Here is an 18667-nt window from a genome sequence, read left to right as displayed (position 1 = left end):
TTTCTTCCACTGGACTTCAGTTGATGTTCGGCAGCATCCGTGGCCTCCAACAAGCGTCACATAATATTATGATTTGGTGATCTCGCTGATCGAAATGTTCCGACAAAGTAAGTCAGTTCTTTTGAGCAGCCTGCTATCACGAAATTCCGCTTTAAAACTTTCCACAGGTGATGCAAGTGCAAGCTGTATCTGGTCGGCGAAAGTATCTTTCCTCCGCCGTATGTCCGCCGGTCTGCTCTGCGGACGAATCTATGGGGCGCGCCAAGAGAACGTGACACCGACAAATCACCGGAGAGCGTACAGCCGTCTCTTACAAACTTCAGTCTTGATTTGAGCCAATGGGCGAGTTTGGAAGAACTTTGTGGGCGGAGCCTGCCTATCAGATTACCTCTCCTCGCGGAACATAGCCAATCGCGCTCTCCACAATCTCTTTCTGATTTTATCTGGTGTGTGCGTGTTTAGTATGAAAACAAGGTACCATCATAATTGTTTCGATCATTCTAATTGTGCGACGTTTGTTGCAGGCAACTACTGTGTTACACAAACTAATTTTTAGTGGTTGAGAGCTTCCAACAGGAGTCGTGATGTTGTTCCTGTTCCGTTTGATGGTAGCTGCTACCATTCTACATGGCGAAGTTTTTGCCACATTCAATGTCCATGTGTCACATTTTAGACAAAGTACAAGTCAAACAAGAGTGAGGTCACTTTGGGAGATGTCTGGTCACAGTAAACTTGTTTCGTACCGATACAGACGACAGGTCAAAAATACCAACCCCTCGTTTGACAGCATGTTGTTTGTACGGAGAGTTCCTGAAAATGAGGATCCTAGATATATCGTGACAACGATCACGGCAACCGACAACGATGATGGCGACAACGGCCGACTCACCTACAGCATGACGGCTCAATCGGATGCTCGGAGTGGAGCCATGTTTGACATCAATCCAGACACAGGTTTGATAGTGACGACAATGGCTCTCGACAGAGAAACAATAGAGTCCCATTCATTTCGTCTCACTGCCACTGACTACGGCACACCACCAAAATCTGCCACCACCAACCTGACCATTCATGTGGACGATCGCAATGACCACACCCCCATATTTGAACAGCCCGTCCCTGTAAATATAACGAGTCAGGTTACTGATACAAGAAGCGGCGCACCTGTATTCCAAAACTCGACTTACATTGTGTTCGTCAGTGAATCTGTTCCCATTGGTCATGTTGTTGTTAGAGTTTCGGCCTCCGATAGTGATGCGGGGTCCAATGCTGAAATAAGTTACAGCATGGATGATGTACCTGAGTTTGAAATCAATGAACATTCAGGAGAGGTTCACACCCGCTTGCAGCTGGACCGTGAAACAGTGTCCCACTATATATTCACTGTGACGGCCAGTGACCATGGAGATATCCCCCGGCAGTCCATGGCAATCATTCAAATTTTCATTGAAGACATCAATGATAACCCGCCTGTTTTTGCTTCATCACATTATGAAGGAGAAATTGAAGAAAACCGCCCTATTTCCTCCAGTTTCATGACAATAACTGCTTTGGATGTTGATGCGGGTAAGTTTGTGTTGTTTGTCTGCATTTAAATTCATTCAAGCGGTCCATCAAGGTTTACGTAGTAACAAGACTATAACAGTGTGTGAGATTTAATTCCTATAAAACTCGTCAAAAGTCATTGAGAACATTCGAACTATTCCTTGTTTAACTTCACCCTGGCAAACAAAAATACAAATGATACAGGTCCACGAAGAACGTGCATATGTTTAAAAACAATACAGTCCCATTAACAGGGAAGCGACCAAACAAGTGCAGTTTGTGTTGCGTGGTAAAGGAGTGATGGTATACGAAATTTCCTGAACAGACAAGAGATGTGAAAACAAAACAAAACAACAACAACAACAACAACAACAACAACAAACACAAAAAAAGAGTATGTTTGATAGTAAATTTCTTACATAACGCGTAAGTGAATTCAAATAATGTTATAGAGAGGAACTCAAAACCAACCGAAGGTGCACGGTGAGCAGCAATTAAAGTTCAAGTTCAGATTTATTTTTCTCCATCTGCAACCACAAACGTACAATGTTAATAAAAAAGGGAAAAATCAAAAATGAGTAATAGGATTGCAGGGTATATTACACTTTTGATGAGAATTAAGAAGTGAGACATTATTTTAGTGATGGATAATTTGGGAGTGAGATGGGGACCCACTAAAAAATGAAGCTTGAAGATTGTGAGTCCCTCCAGTCAATATACATACAAAAAAATAAAATAGTTGCGTGGTCACCAAATCCAGTACGTTACTTTTTTTTTTTAGACCGTTGTCCAAGACAAGCGTTTCGCTTACTGATAACGGTCTCCTCCACCTGTATTTGAAGATTTAAAGATTTGCTGTGAAATATATGCATAATTTTACATGATTATATTTGTAATGTGAACTCTTGTTTATATTTTCATGACTTGTGAATAACATGTTTGACATTGTCATACCTAAATGAAACTTATTGAAACTGAAACAGAATTATTGAGCTAATGAACCATGTATTCAAAAATATACCAGAATTGTTTAGAGGGTCGATAAAACTAAATAAAGTGTATAAATCCAGCAGAGACGAGACTTACACACTAAGAAAAAAAGGTTCAATAAGGGAGCTAGAAGGGTTCGAAGTCGCGAAAATGGGTGCAAACTACACGATTTGCGAAAATGGTGGAACTTTGCTTCTTATATGGTTCATTTTGGGTTCGATCTTGCCACGGTCATTGACGGTGCAATATTACGCCCCAAACTAGTCTCAAAACAAAGGCCATCCTATGGTGTTGCTCGGCACTAAAATGCAATATTACATATCCTTGTGCTGATATTATGAACATATATTTTTTGATATCAGGAAACTTAAATTTCTTTCATATTCTATAATCATTCATCGAGAGTATATTTTCAAATTAAGTTGAGTCCATGATGAAAGGGGTCTACTAAAAAAACAAAAGTAGAATACCTGATTGCTTGTCTGGTATTGACCAATCACATTGTACACATAACCTAGGAGGTTTAACAGGTGAAGTTCCAACTGGATGTAATTATTCAAATAGTCGTCAGATTTCTATTGCTGTACAAAACAATTCCACAGGTGCATTTGTGCCTTCGCTGATCGGGATTCGATGCCGCCGTCTCACTGAGCAATCTGAAGATTGTGGACGTTTACGTAATTTTGGCTATATTTTGCTTCAAATGAAATCCTATACTTCAAGATAAAAACATATAAAACAAAAGTCAATTCTGAACAGAAATATTATTGTGCAAAAGTGTTAATCAGAGCTGTTTCATGTGAAAGTGCTTAAACTGTACCCTGGATAGACGGTTTATTTTATCACTTTTCCTCATGATTCTGACAAAGCAAACTGATATGAATCTTCAAATAGAATTCTCTATCAATAGAAACATCAGATTACTGCCCAGGCATGCCTATTAGAATAATGTTCGTTTTATTTCATTTTTTTTTTTTTTTTGGAGCAATTTCTATTCGTGTATCCCCGTGTCTTTAACATTCACCTAACCTATCCCTTATTGGTTGGGATGTCGAAAGTAATTACCATTACAAAGACATATCTTCCTGTTTGTGGTTCATTCTTGCTAAGGTGCAATATTGAGCCCATAACAAGTCTCAAAGAAAGACCCATATGGTGTTGATCGACACTTGAATACAATATTGCATACCGTCGTGGTGCTACTATGTACATGTTTTTTTTTAAGACATCATAAAACTTGATGTTCTCCCATAATTTCATAATCATTCATCGGAGCATTTTTAAATGAAGTTGAGTCTTTGATGAAAGGGTCTGCGAACAAGCTAACGAAGAATATTTGACTGCTCGTCTGGTATTGACCAATCGAAATGGAATATGTCACAGCATTCCCTGCATGCTTACTGTGCGATGATGGAATCAAACCCTACAACACGCTAAAGATTTTCGTTGCGACTCGATCTCGGGACAGAAAAAAAAAGTCAATATTTTTTCAAGGCCCTCAAATCTGGAATTCCATCCACTCTGATGTGAAATGTAAGAAAACGGTACAAAGTTTTAAGGAAGCTTTAAAACGTATCTTACTTGAAAGGTTTTCTGAAAGTTACCAATATCATTTTACGAATTTATAAGAGACTAGCAAGATAGGGTGTGTTTGTGAAAATGACATCTTGTGTATTGCTAATATGCGCTGGTCCATGTTTTTGTCTGTGTATGCATGTGTGTGTATGTGTGAGTGTGTGTGTGTTTGTGTGTGTGTGTGTGTGCCAATGTTTTTCTCTGTATATACAATGTATTTACTTTTCCGGGATTAGTTTTAAATAAGGCCAATTGCCTTCTCACTCACCCCTTCACTTGATATCTTTTGCTGTTTGTTTGCTTTGTTTGTTTGTTTGTCACATTGTCATTTTATTCATACCATTGTCACATTTTATGTATGCATATTTTATTAGGTGAACGTAAAGGAAATGATAAACTAAAATCATTTAGAGAGCAAACTCGCGGATATATAAGGGTGCAAACTACACGATTTATTTGTAAGGGTTGATTTTTTCCCCCTTTTTTTTTTTTCATGGATTCATGCACGTTAAAGCCTAAGGGTAAAATGCATGCCCATGAAAAATGTAAGCACATGTTTCCGTGTGCTTGCAAACACCACATTTTAGAATGAATAAAGACTAGCTGCGATAGTGGAATTTCTCATGAATAAATAATAAAGCATTAAACCTGGCTATTGTTCAACACCATTGTCAGGGTGTTAACCACATACTCCCATACACACCCATTGACCCCTGTGCAAAGTGAAAATTTTGTACAGAGGGTTGGAAATAGAGCAAAATCTGTAACCTAACTGTGAAATTGATCATGGATTTCATGAAACTGATTTGTGTTTTAAACCACCTCCAACGAAATTGTACACTATACAACTATCTCCCATATCAATGATAGTGTTATCTGATATATAGTTACTGAATTATTAAGAATCAAAAGTGGATTTTTTTTAAACGCCTATTAATCCAGAGAATACATTCGATGCAAAATAATGACATGGATGTTTCCTAGAGTGTCAATTCACGGACCCAGTAGTTTGGTCACCTGGTGTGGGCATGTTCATTCTTTTCTTGAACATGATTTATGAATTCAATGAATTGTTGAGTCGTGCAAACTTATGTGCACGTAAGTTGACTCCCAGATGGCTCATTGTACAGCTCGTTCATGCGTGTTTGAGCTGAGCATCTAGCGCAAATTCCATTTCCATAGCAGATCAGCTCTTCTGAGGCTTTTCGTAGCGGCTTACTGCAACTCTGACTTCAAAATTATTTTGTCCACTTCATAATATCAAGACCCCGCAGATTCCTACCACGTGGAAAATGGTGAGTTAAAACATCATCGTAAAGCATGATTTGAAATATCCACAATGTTCTCGACCAAGGCCTTACTCTCGATATTACCCTTCATCAAATTTCTTGTATCTGTTATGTTTTTGGTTGTATAGCCATGTCTTATAATATAGGCTTGCAGGCAGTAATATTAAAATGTTCATTTTAGAGTTCTGTTAAAACTGGCTAGTTTTATGCGTGCTGTTTTCTGTTCTATTTTGTTTTGTTTCGTAACCATTATGTGGAATTAGAGCAGCTTTAGCGATAAAATGTCTTCCTAAAGACGTCATGGCATTCCGATTTCAGATTTCAGATTCATTTATTGTTCATTTAGGAAATTCTTTTTGTTGGTACATGGGCGTGCACATAGGAATATCTACATACATGCATAAACTCACATATATTCATGTACATGTACACATTATAAATGATACAATTTTCACTACATACACAATTATACAAGCATGATTTATACTCACAATACAGTGAACACATACATAATCACAAATTTCAAGTAATTCTTTATATTTACCGATCAACAACAAAACAAAATAGTTAAGAAAACGTGGAATCGGATATTCCTATAGGAAGTGTATCCTTAACATAACCTTTACGCCACCCCCCCCCCCCACACACACACAAACACACATCCCCAAGGATAATACATCGCGTCGTGCCATACCACATTTGATTAATAACGAATAAAAGGAACGGAACTGAAGTTGATGAATAATTGTTGATAAACTTTTGGATAAATAGACTAGTGTACTAACTAAACTTATAATGGCAAACATTGCACGCTTATCTTTATGCTGGGATAATTCTCTGTAGTCAGGTAGTGTTAGTGGTAGACTTAAGTTCACCCTGTATGCAGCAAGGCAGTGCATAAAAATTGAACTATACATTAAAGGGGGAGGCTAGTAACTGATCAGTGGGAATCAGTAGAAATACTGGGAGATGATTGTTCCAATCCTTATGGGATTCATTCAAGAGTTCATTGTGTATCTATTGTGTGAAAATGATTTGCTTCAGAATGGTCTCATATTCAAGTAATGTGCAGTTTAATGCTTCCAGGTTAGCGTCCCTGGTCAGTGACGGAGCATTAATATGCACATTACTTGAATATGAGACCGTTCTGAAGCAAGTCATTTTCACACAACAATAGATATACAATGAACTCTTGAATGAATCCCATAAGAATTGGAACAATCATCTCCCAGCATTTCCACTGATTCCCACTGATCAGTTACTAGCCTTCCCCTTTAAGCTGCCATGGAGAGAGTTATGTAGTCACATTTACATAAGTTAGCTCTTCTGCAAAATTATTACACACGCATGAACAGTGGCCTTGAACTCATGACACTTGATTTTCCTTTTCAGATATTCAAGCAAGATACAATAATTTGCGCGCGTTCTCCTGATCACGTAAACTGATATGCAATTCTGAAGGACAGAGTGATTCCTCAACAGAATATATAAGTTTCATTAATGGATTAATCCGTAATACATGTACACTTGTATATGTATTTTCAGGTTATTGATTCATCTAGATTTTCAGCATGTGATATCCGTGAAGTATATTATATTAAAGCGTATTATTACACATGAACGCAGTTTTATCAGTTACTATAACGTAGCCACCGTTTAGTGGGTTGCGGAAAATTTGATAAGACTATAGTGCAATTTTTGATACCATCTATAATCGAGAGATATGTTACTCAAGTGGACCATTGCGATCATTCATTCTTGCCTTTTCCGTTCTACGTCTTCTCAGCTTTTTTTTTTTTTTTTGGACTTTTTCCTGAAAACTCCATGATGGATTGTAACTCATACAGGCAGCATCACTACCCCGCAAGAATCTTCATTTTTTTTAATTTTTTTTTATTTATTTATATATTATTTATTTTATTTTATTTTATTTTATTTATTATTATTATTATTTTTTTTTTTTTTTTTGGGGGGGGTAATCTTCTTTTCTGTAACCAGTATTATCAAAGTAAATCAAATCAATGTTATGAATAAGTAGAGGGGGCTATGTTTTCTCTTTTTTGTGTGTGTGGTAGCAGGATTAGAGGTGTCAACCATGATGGGCATCATTACACCCATTGCCATGGCCAGCACCCGGACCATCATCTGTGGCAAGCTCAGCAACGGCTGAATGGCTGAGGTCTATAAGTCTTACTCCTTTCCCAACTGTGTAAAATATACAGCAAACTGATGTTAAATTGGCATGTAATTTGATGTTGTCTTACTTTGTTATTTTATGTTATGAAGACTTTGATTTGGTCAGGAAAAATGTGGGAATATTTGAATATGCCCTATGTCATAAATGTATGCAGGCCTACATAAAAGTTGTGTATTTTCATCTCAGTCCAAATTCGCCACATTTTTCTTTTCAACATGACTTTACTCAGGCTATTCCACATTTATTCTTTTTTTTTTTCCAGCTCTAACTTAGTGATGTCGGCATGCTGTCTCCTAATTCCCCGTCTGCCCGGAGAGGACATGCTGTATGTCTGTGACAAAGTAAGTGCTGCACTTTTATTTTTTTTTTATGGGAGACGGGAATTCCATCTGCTTTGTGACTAGAAATATAAGAGGAATATTTCCTTACAACATTATCATGTTTTACTTATAAGACAAAGAGCTGAAATAAATCTATCCGACCGGATTTGTTTAGAAACCAATATCAAAGCTTAAAGGGATGGTATAGTATTGGTGGAGGTGAGGATTTGGGCTTTTAACTTTTTGTGATATACCAAGAACCTACTTATGAAATAATAGAGAGTATGCCATTCTAAGAGGAATTCTAAAGATTGTTTGATGAAAATTGGTTTTGAAATGGATGAGCCATCCAAAAACAAAATAAAACGCAGCGATCGTGATAAAAAGTGAGTCCTATATTATATTATTATTGCTCTGTTTTGGATATCGCAGCTATTTCAAAACCATTTCTCATTATTTCAGCAAAAGACGTTTGAAACCTGAAGTAGATCTATGCAATCAATTTAATTTTCCATTTTCTGGTCAATGGTCATAGTTGCAACCTGTTAGTTTATGTAAGCGCCAAAACCGCCTATAGTGTAAACGATCTATTTCCTTCGAAATTTTATTCAGTCATTATTTATTCATGCCAAAATCTCTTTCAGAACCTGGCAGGACTAAATCCCACAATCTTCACTGTGAATGCTGCGCACTATTTGACTGGATGGTTGTGAAATCTGCCCGAATTCCTGTATACAATCGTGTCTTCCTTCGCTACAATGTTTCCGGCCTTCTGTGCTCTGTGGCTTTCAGTATCCCAGACAAGGCAGAAACACCCGATGCATACTTCAGCAGTACATTACAAGCCTTGATCTGAACAGGCAACTATCACGAAGAAAAACCTACGGCATTTCATTAACAATATTGTTCAATAATTGTCTTGATATAGTTTACCAGCCTAAAGTTTTCATGGTGTATACTTTTACAAGGAATTGTCACCAGAGAAATGATGTTGTTCAGCTTGTCCATCCGTTCGTACATCAGTCTGTTATCGATTATGGCAACGTTGTATCACGAAGGGAAATGAAACGAAAAGTACAAGTGGACAAGTTAATGCATGGAGATTACTTTAGCAGTTGAACACATCGTCACAAATTGAGGAATATCGGAAAATCCGTTGAAGAACTATATATACACATATATTTAGAGTTTCAGTGCCGCCATTACGAGATGAGAAAGCTACATCTTTGACGTCAACCATGGAAAATTATATAAAGAAATGTAAAGAAAATAGGCATAGTTTCACGTTTCTAGCATTACAAAAGGAGCACTTGATTTACTTCTTCCAGAAGGGGGTGGGGGTAATATTACCCTTAACATTATGGCAACGACTAATAAGTGGAGGCAATTTGTACTTTTCATGTAGAATCAGATTTTATGGAATTCCCTTGATATTTTCTTCATATACGTTTCCATACATGAAAGTGACACTGAAACTTTAAAAAATGCATAACTTCCACTGGATCATACGATTTTCCACGTTCACTTATGTGTTCTTATGATATTGCTCCAATCCACGGGTACATTTGGGTTTCATTCCCCTTTAAGTACTGTTTGAGGTATCCAAATGAAACTTTGCATATGTATGTACGATTGGATGAAGTTACTTCTACCACCTTGTGGGTGCCAGCGTTCAAGGTCAAATATTGTAGGTCATTGTCAAATTCTACAATGTCATTTCGTGCTCTTTCTTTGTATCTCACCTTGTAAGCACTGTCGACATAGTATTGTGGTGTTCTTTTAATAACTTTCCACACTTTTGAGCTATATGACCACCAAATTCACTCCCCAGAACATCTAAAGATGGCTGTCAAGTGTTGATATTGGTGAAGTCCGACTCCGTCAACAGTCAAAAAGTCAATGAGCTTACATTTGAAAATCAGTGTAATCACAAATTCGATATGTGGGCAAGACATCACTTCGCTTTTACCTTGTTAGATGGTGAATATTTGTGAAGCTTCCGTTTCTAATTCATACAGCATCAGCATACCTTATGTCTGAGAATAGTGGTAAAGAAGATTAGATACTTTGGCAACAGCGTGTAAAATTCGCAAAATTTTATTTTGTGCCTTATTTGCTGAAAAAACGTCGTAGGAGGACTACAACCTGCCAGGCAGTATGGCGGAACAATTACTCTATTATTAGCGTCATAGAAAAAATGACAATGATGTAGTTCTGAAGCATGCTATTCATTAGATACTTTTGCAATGACTCCATGTATACTTTCAATCGAACTAGGTATATGATCACCAATGTCTTGTACTTGAATAACGACAGAATGATTTCGGTGAGGAAAGTTTTCTGTCACGTCATTTAGGAATAAGGGAACGTGTCAATATTATGCTATTTGTTCCATAGTTATTTCTGAAGTGGTTAAATGTATTTTCCTTAAAAAAAAATCTTTTTATATATACCTACGTTGCATCCAGATGCCTATTCGTTGAAAAATATGGGCAATGTATTCAAAGGACAAAGATCATACACTAATGGGCCTAGGGTATACAACATTTCACTCGTTGTTGTTGTTTTGCTTTGTTTTGTTTTGTGGGTTTTTTTTTTTTGGGGGGGGAGGGGGGGGGACACGGTTCAAAGTGTCATGAAACCTTGTATAATACATGCATTTAGTCATGTATGATGCCAAACTGTTCCCGCTCATACAAATGCAGCCGTTTCAAGGAAATAACATAAGATTATTCTTATACTCCATGATTTGGTAATTCTTAAGTGGTTCATAAGAGTCCAGTGAAACTGTGTACAGAACAAAAAGTGGATTTGACAATGGTATACGATATCCGCAATTTACTCTTTGACGGGGTCTATCATCCGATTAATATGTATAAGCACGGTAGTCCCCTATTCGGAAACTACAAGTTAGATAAGCTGCAATCATTTTGCACGCGACCATGGCGTTATAGCCAAAGGTGATCTGCAAATCCCTGTGTGCCTACAGAGGATTGGAAAACGTAACAACTTTCTTTGTATAGAACAACGAAACAGAAACTGGTGCATGTATTATTCTCAGTCACTTTGTTAGTCATTATGATGATTTGCCTATTGCAGTTCCGGAATCTCAGCTCGAGGGACTCGAATTGATCACCCAAAACAAAATCTGAATACATAACCATGATAACTGCGATTCTGCCTAGTCTCCATTGGTAGCCCATAAGGGCTGGTATCAAGTTCGATTTTCATATTATAATTATACCTTGTATTTAGATGTTTTCATCGAAATGCCCGTATACCTGAATATGGTATGCGTATGTCAGTTAAGTATCTAAACCATAATGAATTGTAGTCGTAATCTATAGTGCCAAGAATCTCATGATTTGAATAAGTGTGAACACCAAGACATGTCGTGATAAGGACTTTAAGACAATTGGCATCGTCATTATAAAACAAACTCCTAATTGTAAGACATGTTTTAAATTTTAGATAAATTCATGTCTATGCTGGAAACATATCTTTTTGATGATTCATGATGACGTCACTGCTACATGAATATTGTACGCATGGAAATATGTAGGCCTATTCGTTTGAATGCATACAAACAACTTGTTAAATCCTCTTACATTTTTTTTTTTTTTTTTTTTTAGATATGGTGCATACTTTAAAAATGTACGTAGCATGCTTTTGTTTTTTGAGGCTTTGTGTACTGGCAAAAAGCATATCTTATTCTTATAGATTATGTGAATAAGTACGTATTCAAGTACGTTTTGAATAAAACGTATACAGACAAATGTATATCATATTTTTACCTCTTCCTTCATGCAGATGTATGCTCTTGCCTAGAGGGTTTGTTTGATAGATAGTGATAGTGCTCACCTCATTGGAAAGGTAATTGGGTAAATATTTGGTTTTAGTATGTCATTCAAACACAACTATAAGTTAACTTCTACATTAACATTTCAAAACTCACAAATTCCACGCACACATTTCATGATTCACAGGATCCAAATTACACCAATCTTATTTACATTGCAGAGTGCAACAACAGCATAAGTTTGATATACTGAGCAAACAGGCTTGCATTAGTTCGCACTATTCAAGGTTTAAAGTAGTTAAGTAACCAAATTGTACCTTGTTATGTATATTAAGTATATTTACCTTATAGGTATAATGTTGCAAATATGTGGTGCTTATTTCATCCATAACTGCTGCAAAATTGCTTCTTTAAAGGAGCCAATCAGTATCACTGCCTGTTCCTCTAGAGACGCAATATTGCCCAGTAATCTCAAGGTTCACTTGAGGTTATACTGGGCAACATTGCGCCTCTAAAGGCGTAGACAGTGACACTGACTGGCTCCTTTAAAGAAGCAATTTTGCTGCAGTCATGGATCAAATAAGCACCACATAGGTGCAACATTATACCTATATATATATGGCACAAATTCGCACCCTCAAAAGAGGCTACAATCTTGGAACTTAGGGTGCTTCTTTGCACCCTCACGAAAGGTGTAAAGTTGCACCAAAAGTAGAGGCAAGAGAGGGTGCAAAGTTGCGCCGAACATTAAAGGGAGAAAGATCACACCCTCAAGAAAGGTGCATCTCAGCACCAATTAGTGTGGGTGGAAAGATGCACCCTCAAGAAAAGGGTGAAACTTAGCACCACTTAGTGTGGGTGGAAATATGCACCCAAGGGAACCACTTCGCACCCTCAATAAAGGGTGCAATGTTGCACCTTCTTTGGCGGTGCAAAGGTGCACCCACAGGTTGCAAGGTTATACCCTTGCGCAAGGTACCACTTTTGCACCCATTTCTCGAGGGTGCAAGATAACACCCATAGGGAGCCACCAGTGTGACATCACTTTGCACCCTTAAAAGGTGCAAGAATGAATCATTTTTTCTTAGTGTGTACTAACGGGATATAACAAGACAGGTACATGAGCAAAAACACATGCACCTAATAAGACGCAGCAGTACAAAGAAAACGGCGAGTTGAGAAAAGAGAGAAGAGAGAAAAAAAAAAAGAAGAGAGGAAAGACAGATGGTCAACGATGGTAGAATGAGTCAAATGCACAGATCACAAAATGACTTGATGGTCGGGATATAGACAAAATAATGCTTTGTCGTACTGATATATCCACGAAATTATTACTTATTAATAAGATTGTGAAAATGTTCACTTCAGTTTGCTTTTACAGCAAGTTTTGATATCATCACTCACTGCTTTCCGAAATCTTGGCCAATCATGTATAATAAACGTGTTTACGCTAACAGTTACCCTTAACAAAGGTAAATTTTATTCTCCAAATCGCCTAGTATGATGTTTATGAATGAACAGATTTGTATGAAACGTATAGTAAATAAGGCAGGTGAAGTGCTGTCTCCGATATAGACATAAACGGTCCTTGTGGAAATAATATAAATCTGTCATTTTTAACATATTTCTTTTCAATCAGAAAAAAAAAGTGAGTCTGCGTAAGATCATCTGAAAGAGATAAACATAATGCGGAGTGTGTTTTTGTTTTGTTTTGTTTGTTTGTTTGTTTGTTTGCTGTTGTTGTTTTTGCAAGAGGCGTAATCTGTCTATTACTAAACATGCAGCATTGGAAAAAATGACGAATGTTAGCCCAAGCCAACAAGCCATGAAGTAAATAGAGTGAAATCAGGGTAGCGGAGTAATTGGAGTAAAACTATCTGTGTTTTACAAAACCAATGTTTAGAGGTATAACTGTAGGGCCTACATGCAGATATTATCAACATGGAATCTCCAAGCGATTATTATCAACGGTAATCCTTAGGAATTTGATGTGGGGATGTCTTCTTTGGGGACTTCATTAAAAAAACAAAACAATGAAAGTACAATATAACTTTAACATCGTATTCAGGTAGAGGAGACCGTTATCCATGAGAAATTCGCTTGCTTGAGTTCAGCTTGGCGTCTGTCGTATAGAGCACAGTAAATTTCAATTCAATTTTCAATTTTTATTTCATTTTTCTATACAAGAACATATACACATCACTTTTTTTTATATAACAGAAAACAAGGTGCGTAAAAGTATGTAGGATGAAAGAATGAACAATGATCGTAGCACCTTACGATAATAATATATACATTGAATTAAATGTGATACAGACGGAAAAAAACAACTATCAACAAGTCAAAACCTTAATTGGCTGCAGACAAGTTGCTATACCAATGGCGGATCCAGGGGGAGCACACCGGGAGCCCCCTTCCTTTCTTTTTTATTTTTCTTTTTTTGTTGTTGTTAAAACAATTGAAATAAAAAGGGGGCGTGCCCCCCTTAATTTTGTAAAGGCGCCCCCCTTGGGATTCGCCCCTACATACAGCCGTCTCGAAGATAAAAATTCTGATGATTTTTCTGTTCCATTATCTCTGACAATCACAAGAAAGCCTGCCAAGTGCCCTTTATATCAAAATGGGAATTTACCCTCGTATATGTATGCCGATTCAGTGATTTCAAATATATTGTAGGAGAAGACATTATTGAAGTTTTAGGAACAAAAGGTAGTACGTTAATTAAAAAAAAAAATAATGAATTCTTAAAGTTTTGGTGGAATCCATAGCTGGATTAGAATACTACAACAGTTTGAGATGTTTAGTTGTCGAACTACATAAAGAAAATAAAGAGATAATTCCATATATTTTTTTTTCCAGCATAATGGTTTCACTTGTCCTTGAGATTGTGTAGCGTGTCCAGAGACCTTTTCCATCCCTCTCCTTTTCCCTCTCCTTTTCCTTCTGTATTCTTCCCTGCTCCTCTTTCCTCGTTCTTCGTTGTCCAGTAGCTGTGTGAGTGCAATTTCTCCATTTCTATTATTTCTATGTTTTGTGTTGTTATTGTTAATGTTGTTGTCGTTATGTTTTGTGTGGCCGCGTGTTTATCTTCCTTTCTGATCAATTTTCCTGGCATACCTGGCCTTATAGTGTCTGTGCCATAAATGTGATATGTTATATAGTTTATATGTTTGTATTCTAAAATCGTAGTAAGTATTGTTTATAGTATCAGCATCATAATTATATCAATGAGTAAATGTACAATAGTATATAGAAGAATTTGATATGAATATATTTTATTGGTATGACAAATTGGTGCTGTCGTTGTTTTGTTCCAGTGTTCCATGTCTTACAAGCTTGGATTTTTAGTGGAACACTGTTTTTCATCGTTATAATTATTTACTATTTTTGTTGCCATGACAAAGTGCATTGTTCCTTTTTTATGACATCATTCGTGCATATACTTTATATTGTATTTGAAAAAAAAAAATGCCCTTATCAGACGAATGGAAGACAAATCGAAAACTTGTACCGCTATGAATCATGTTCTCTTTTTCTTTTCTTTTCTTTTTTTGATGATGGAAATAAATAAACTATTGAATTGAATTGAATTGAATTGAATGGAAAAGCACTTGACCTGCCTCCTTTTGAAGGTAGGGGGAACGATACTACCCTTAAAGGAATGGTATAGTATTGATGGAGATGAGGATTGGACTTTTAACTTTTTGCGAAATATCAAGAAAACACTAATGAAATAGTACAGAGCATAACTATTTTAACAGCAATTCAAAGTTCATTTGATGAAAATCCGTTTTGGAATGGCTGAGATATCCAAAAACAAAGTAAAACAAAGCAATCGTAATAAAAGGTGGGTCCCACCTTTAATAGGATTGCTCTGTTTTGCGTATCTCAACCATTCTAAAACAAATTTTCATCAAATAAACGTTGATTTCTTCTTAGAATTACATGCTCTTTCATATTTCAGAAGAGGTTTCTCATTAATTCACCCAAAAATGTTAGAAACCTGAAGTTAGGTTTCAACCAAAACAATAGGATCCCTTTAACAAATGGCAGTAACAAGTTGAACTGAATCAAAATTTTACCAGAATAAAGTTAGATCATGGGCATTTGTTCCAAATTCATCGAGTCACTACCAGCAGCCAGTGATAGCCTGTGGATGTCTCGCTGATTCGAATCTCACTGCTTGTAACAAACCTTATTTCATTTACGGATTAACGAACCTTCAGAATAACGAACCTTATATCATTTTTGGATTAATGAACCTTCGGAATAACGAATCTTATTTTATTATCGGACTAACGAATCTTCGGAATAACGAACCTTCGGATTAACTAATTTTCGGAATAACGAACCTTCGGAATAACGAGCTTTAACCGTTTTTCCGACAGGAGTTGCGATCTTAGACTTTAGAGGGCGACATTTGATAAAATCTGTGAGGCTACAGCCAAAGTTAAATATTTACCTCTGTTGTTTGGTTTCAGCGCATTTTCTCCGCTCTGCACGAATGATATTTCCTTTCATGTCTTTACTTTTTCATTATTTTGAAAGGTTTGCTGACGGTACCAGTTGTAAAGTCATAGGTGCTAAAAAAAAAAAAAAAAAAAATCAGGAATGTTAGATATCAGTTGCGTAATTAAAGTTTTGCAGCAGAAAAAAAAAGCTGCTGATAACTGTTTATCCAATAGTGGCGAGCCATGGAGTAAAAATGGAGTCAAAAAGGGGCCTGAGCTTTCGATCCTAGCAGAATCTTCGTCAGAGGCAAATGACAAACTGTCAGGGAAAGCAATCACATAATAAGGACTACACACATCAAGAACAGTCAGTGGAGGGCTTGGGACACAGAACAAAGAAAGAAAAGGAAGGGTTGGAGGTCATGGGCAAGGAGCCCAACAGGTAAAGGGAGGGGGATTAAAGCAGGAGGGTGGACAGACAAAAGGCAGAGGAGGGTCAATGATGATCCCAAGGACCACGGGGGCAACCTGTGAAGGATAAGGATGAATAGGGAGGCAACATCAAATAAGATAAGGAACAACAGAGGGATAAAGAAAGGAAAAGAGTGAAATAGCAACAGGAAAGTTTTTTTTTTTTTTTTTGGGGGGGGGGGGGGTTGGGGCGGAGCAAGCAGCGAGCCCTAACCTGGTGTACCAAGAAGAGGCTACAAAATGAAAGTGAGAGTCAACCAACAAATGCAAGTTACCAAACATATAAAAGTATAATGTAAAATAATAATAACAATGATGATGATATTGATAACAGTTTGTTTGTTTGTTCATTTTCATCTGAGAAGATGGTTGGATTGCCCATATTCAGCTACGCCAAGCTGGTCTTGATATTGGTAATAATAATTATGAAAGAATCGAAACAAAAAGGAGAAAAGCAAAAAATCCAAAGGGATAGATGTATGCATTTATGTTGACATGCATGCATATGCATATATACTATATGTAATATATGTAGAATATATACATGATATATGTAAAATTATATATATATATATATATATACTTGTATATGTCCATTCAAACACAAACAAATACAGGTGTGTGCATGTGTAGGTGAAAAAGGGTGGTATGAAAGAAACTTTGACAAGAGGAAGGAATCAGTCGAGAATGAAAGGGGTGCAATAGGAATAAGTTTACAGTATAAGAAAGTTTCTGTGTGAATCCGCAGCTGAGATATTTATTCATGCTTTGTATCTTCTCATTTGGATTTTTCGAATTCGCTGTTTTGTAATCTTCCAAATAAAGATGTCACAAAACTTTAACGGTTGAATTCTACCGCCTTTTTTTTTTTTTTTCTGGTGCACTGTTAGTTCAAACACGCAGAATAAAACAAAGATTGGGATCATGCTTTCTCCCTTATGGGATCAAGACTGTGGAATCAACATTATTCAGGTACACCAACGGTCAGTTACAGAAACAGTCAAACCAAACGTAATTTGTCCCTGTCACACTGAGGATTACATAACTGTAGATTACATAACTGTAATCAATAATGTAAAATCCACAATTTAAAAAAAAAATGCGTTCTTCAGCTAGTATGTATTTGCTTTTTTCCTTCCCTGTTGTCATGTTGGTGCATGTACTAGTGTATTATTTTTTTCCTCTTCTTCTTTGAAGCACGATGAGCACCGCTACTACCTGACTACTACTACTACTACTACTACTACTACTACTACTACTACTACTACTACTACTACTACTACTACTACTACTACTACTATTACTACTACTACTACTACTACTACTACTACTACTACTACTACTACTACTACTACTACTACTATTACTACTACTACTACTACTACTACTACTACTACTACTACTACTACTACTACTACTACTATTACTACTACTACTACTACTACTACTACTACTACTACTACTACTACTACTACTACTACTACACTACTACTACTACTACTACTTGTATTGCGTTTATTATCTATATTGACATTGTAGGGCTTGAGTTCTGACAGTTTCAGTGCACACTGAAATCACGACATAGCAGCAAAGAAGATGATTTGCTATGGTTTTATCTTCTCGGCAAACCAAAACTAATGTCTGCGATTCATCTTCTCATTTCCTGGCAAACAAAAATCAATCAGATCACTGTAAAATAGGAAGATGAACATAGATATCGCGGCTCTTCATTTCATACAAACCGTATACGCTATGCTGCCATCTTGTGACAACACATGGAGAGTGAAATACGTTTCTTTCTCCACTTCGTACACTGTGCAGTATGTGATGTTTTTCGGATCTCCTTGCGGTGCCGCATCACTGGAGCGCTCTACCACCACCAGCGTTTGGGGTATGCATCAGCCCCTTCTACTGGCGACCGCAGCGCCGAAGCCCTCCCAATAGGAACGCTTCTGTCTGCTCTTCTGCTAATACGTCCGTTGGTACATGGTATAACACTCAGTTAGAACGTCGTGTTATGTGGAAACGGA

The 18667-nt window shown here is 37.0% G+C and overlaps 1 protein-coding gene across 1 annotated transcript; it reads left to right on the top strand.

Moving 5' to 3' along the window:
- Positions 1 to 713: 713 nt before the first annotated feature.
- LOC140238117 (cadherin EGF LAG seven-pass G-type receptor 2-like) lies at positions 714 to 7569 on the top strand. Its single transcript, XM_072318055.1, has 2 exons — positions 714 to 1566; positions 7478 to 7569. Exons 1-2 carry the CDS (start codon positions 714 to 716, stop codon positions 7567 to 7569), a joined length of 945 nt encoding a protein of 314 aa, XP_072174156.1.
- Positions 7570 to 18667: the final 11098 nt, after the last annotated feature.

Source organism: Diadema setosum, chromosome 2 (genome assembly GCF_964275005.1).
Source record: "Diadema setosum chromosome 2, eeDiaSeto1, whole genome shotgun sequence".
NCBI lineage: Eukaryota > Metazoa > Echinodermata > Echinoidea > Diadematoida > Diadematidae > Diadema > Diadema setosum.
This window is presented reverse-complemented; position numbering and strand designations above follow the sequence as displayed.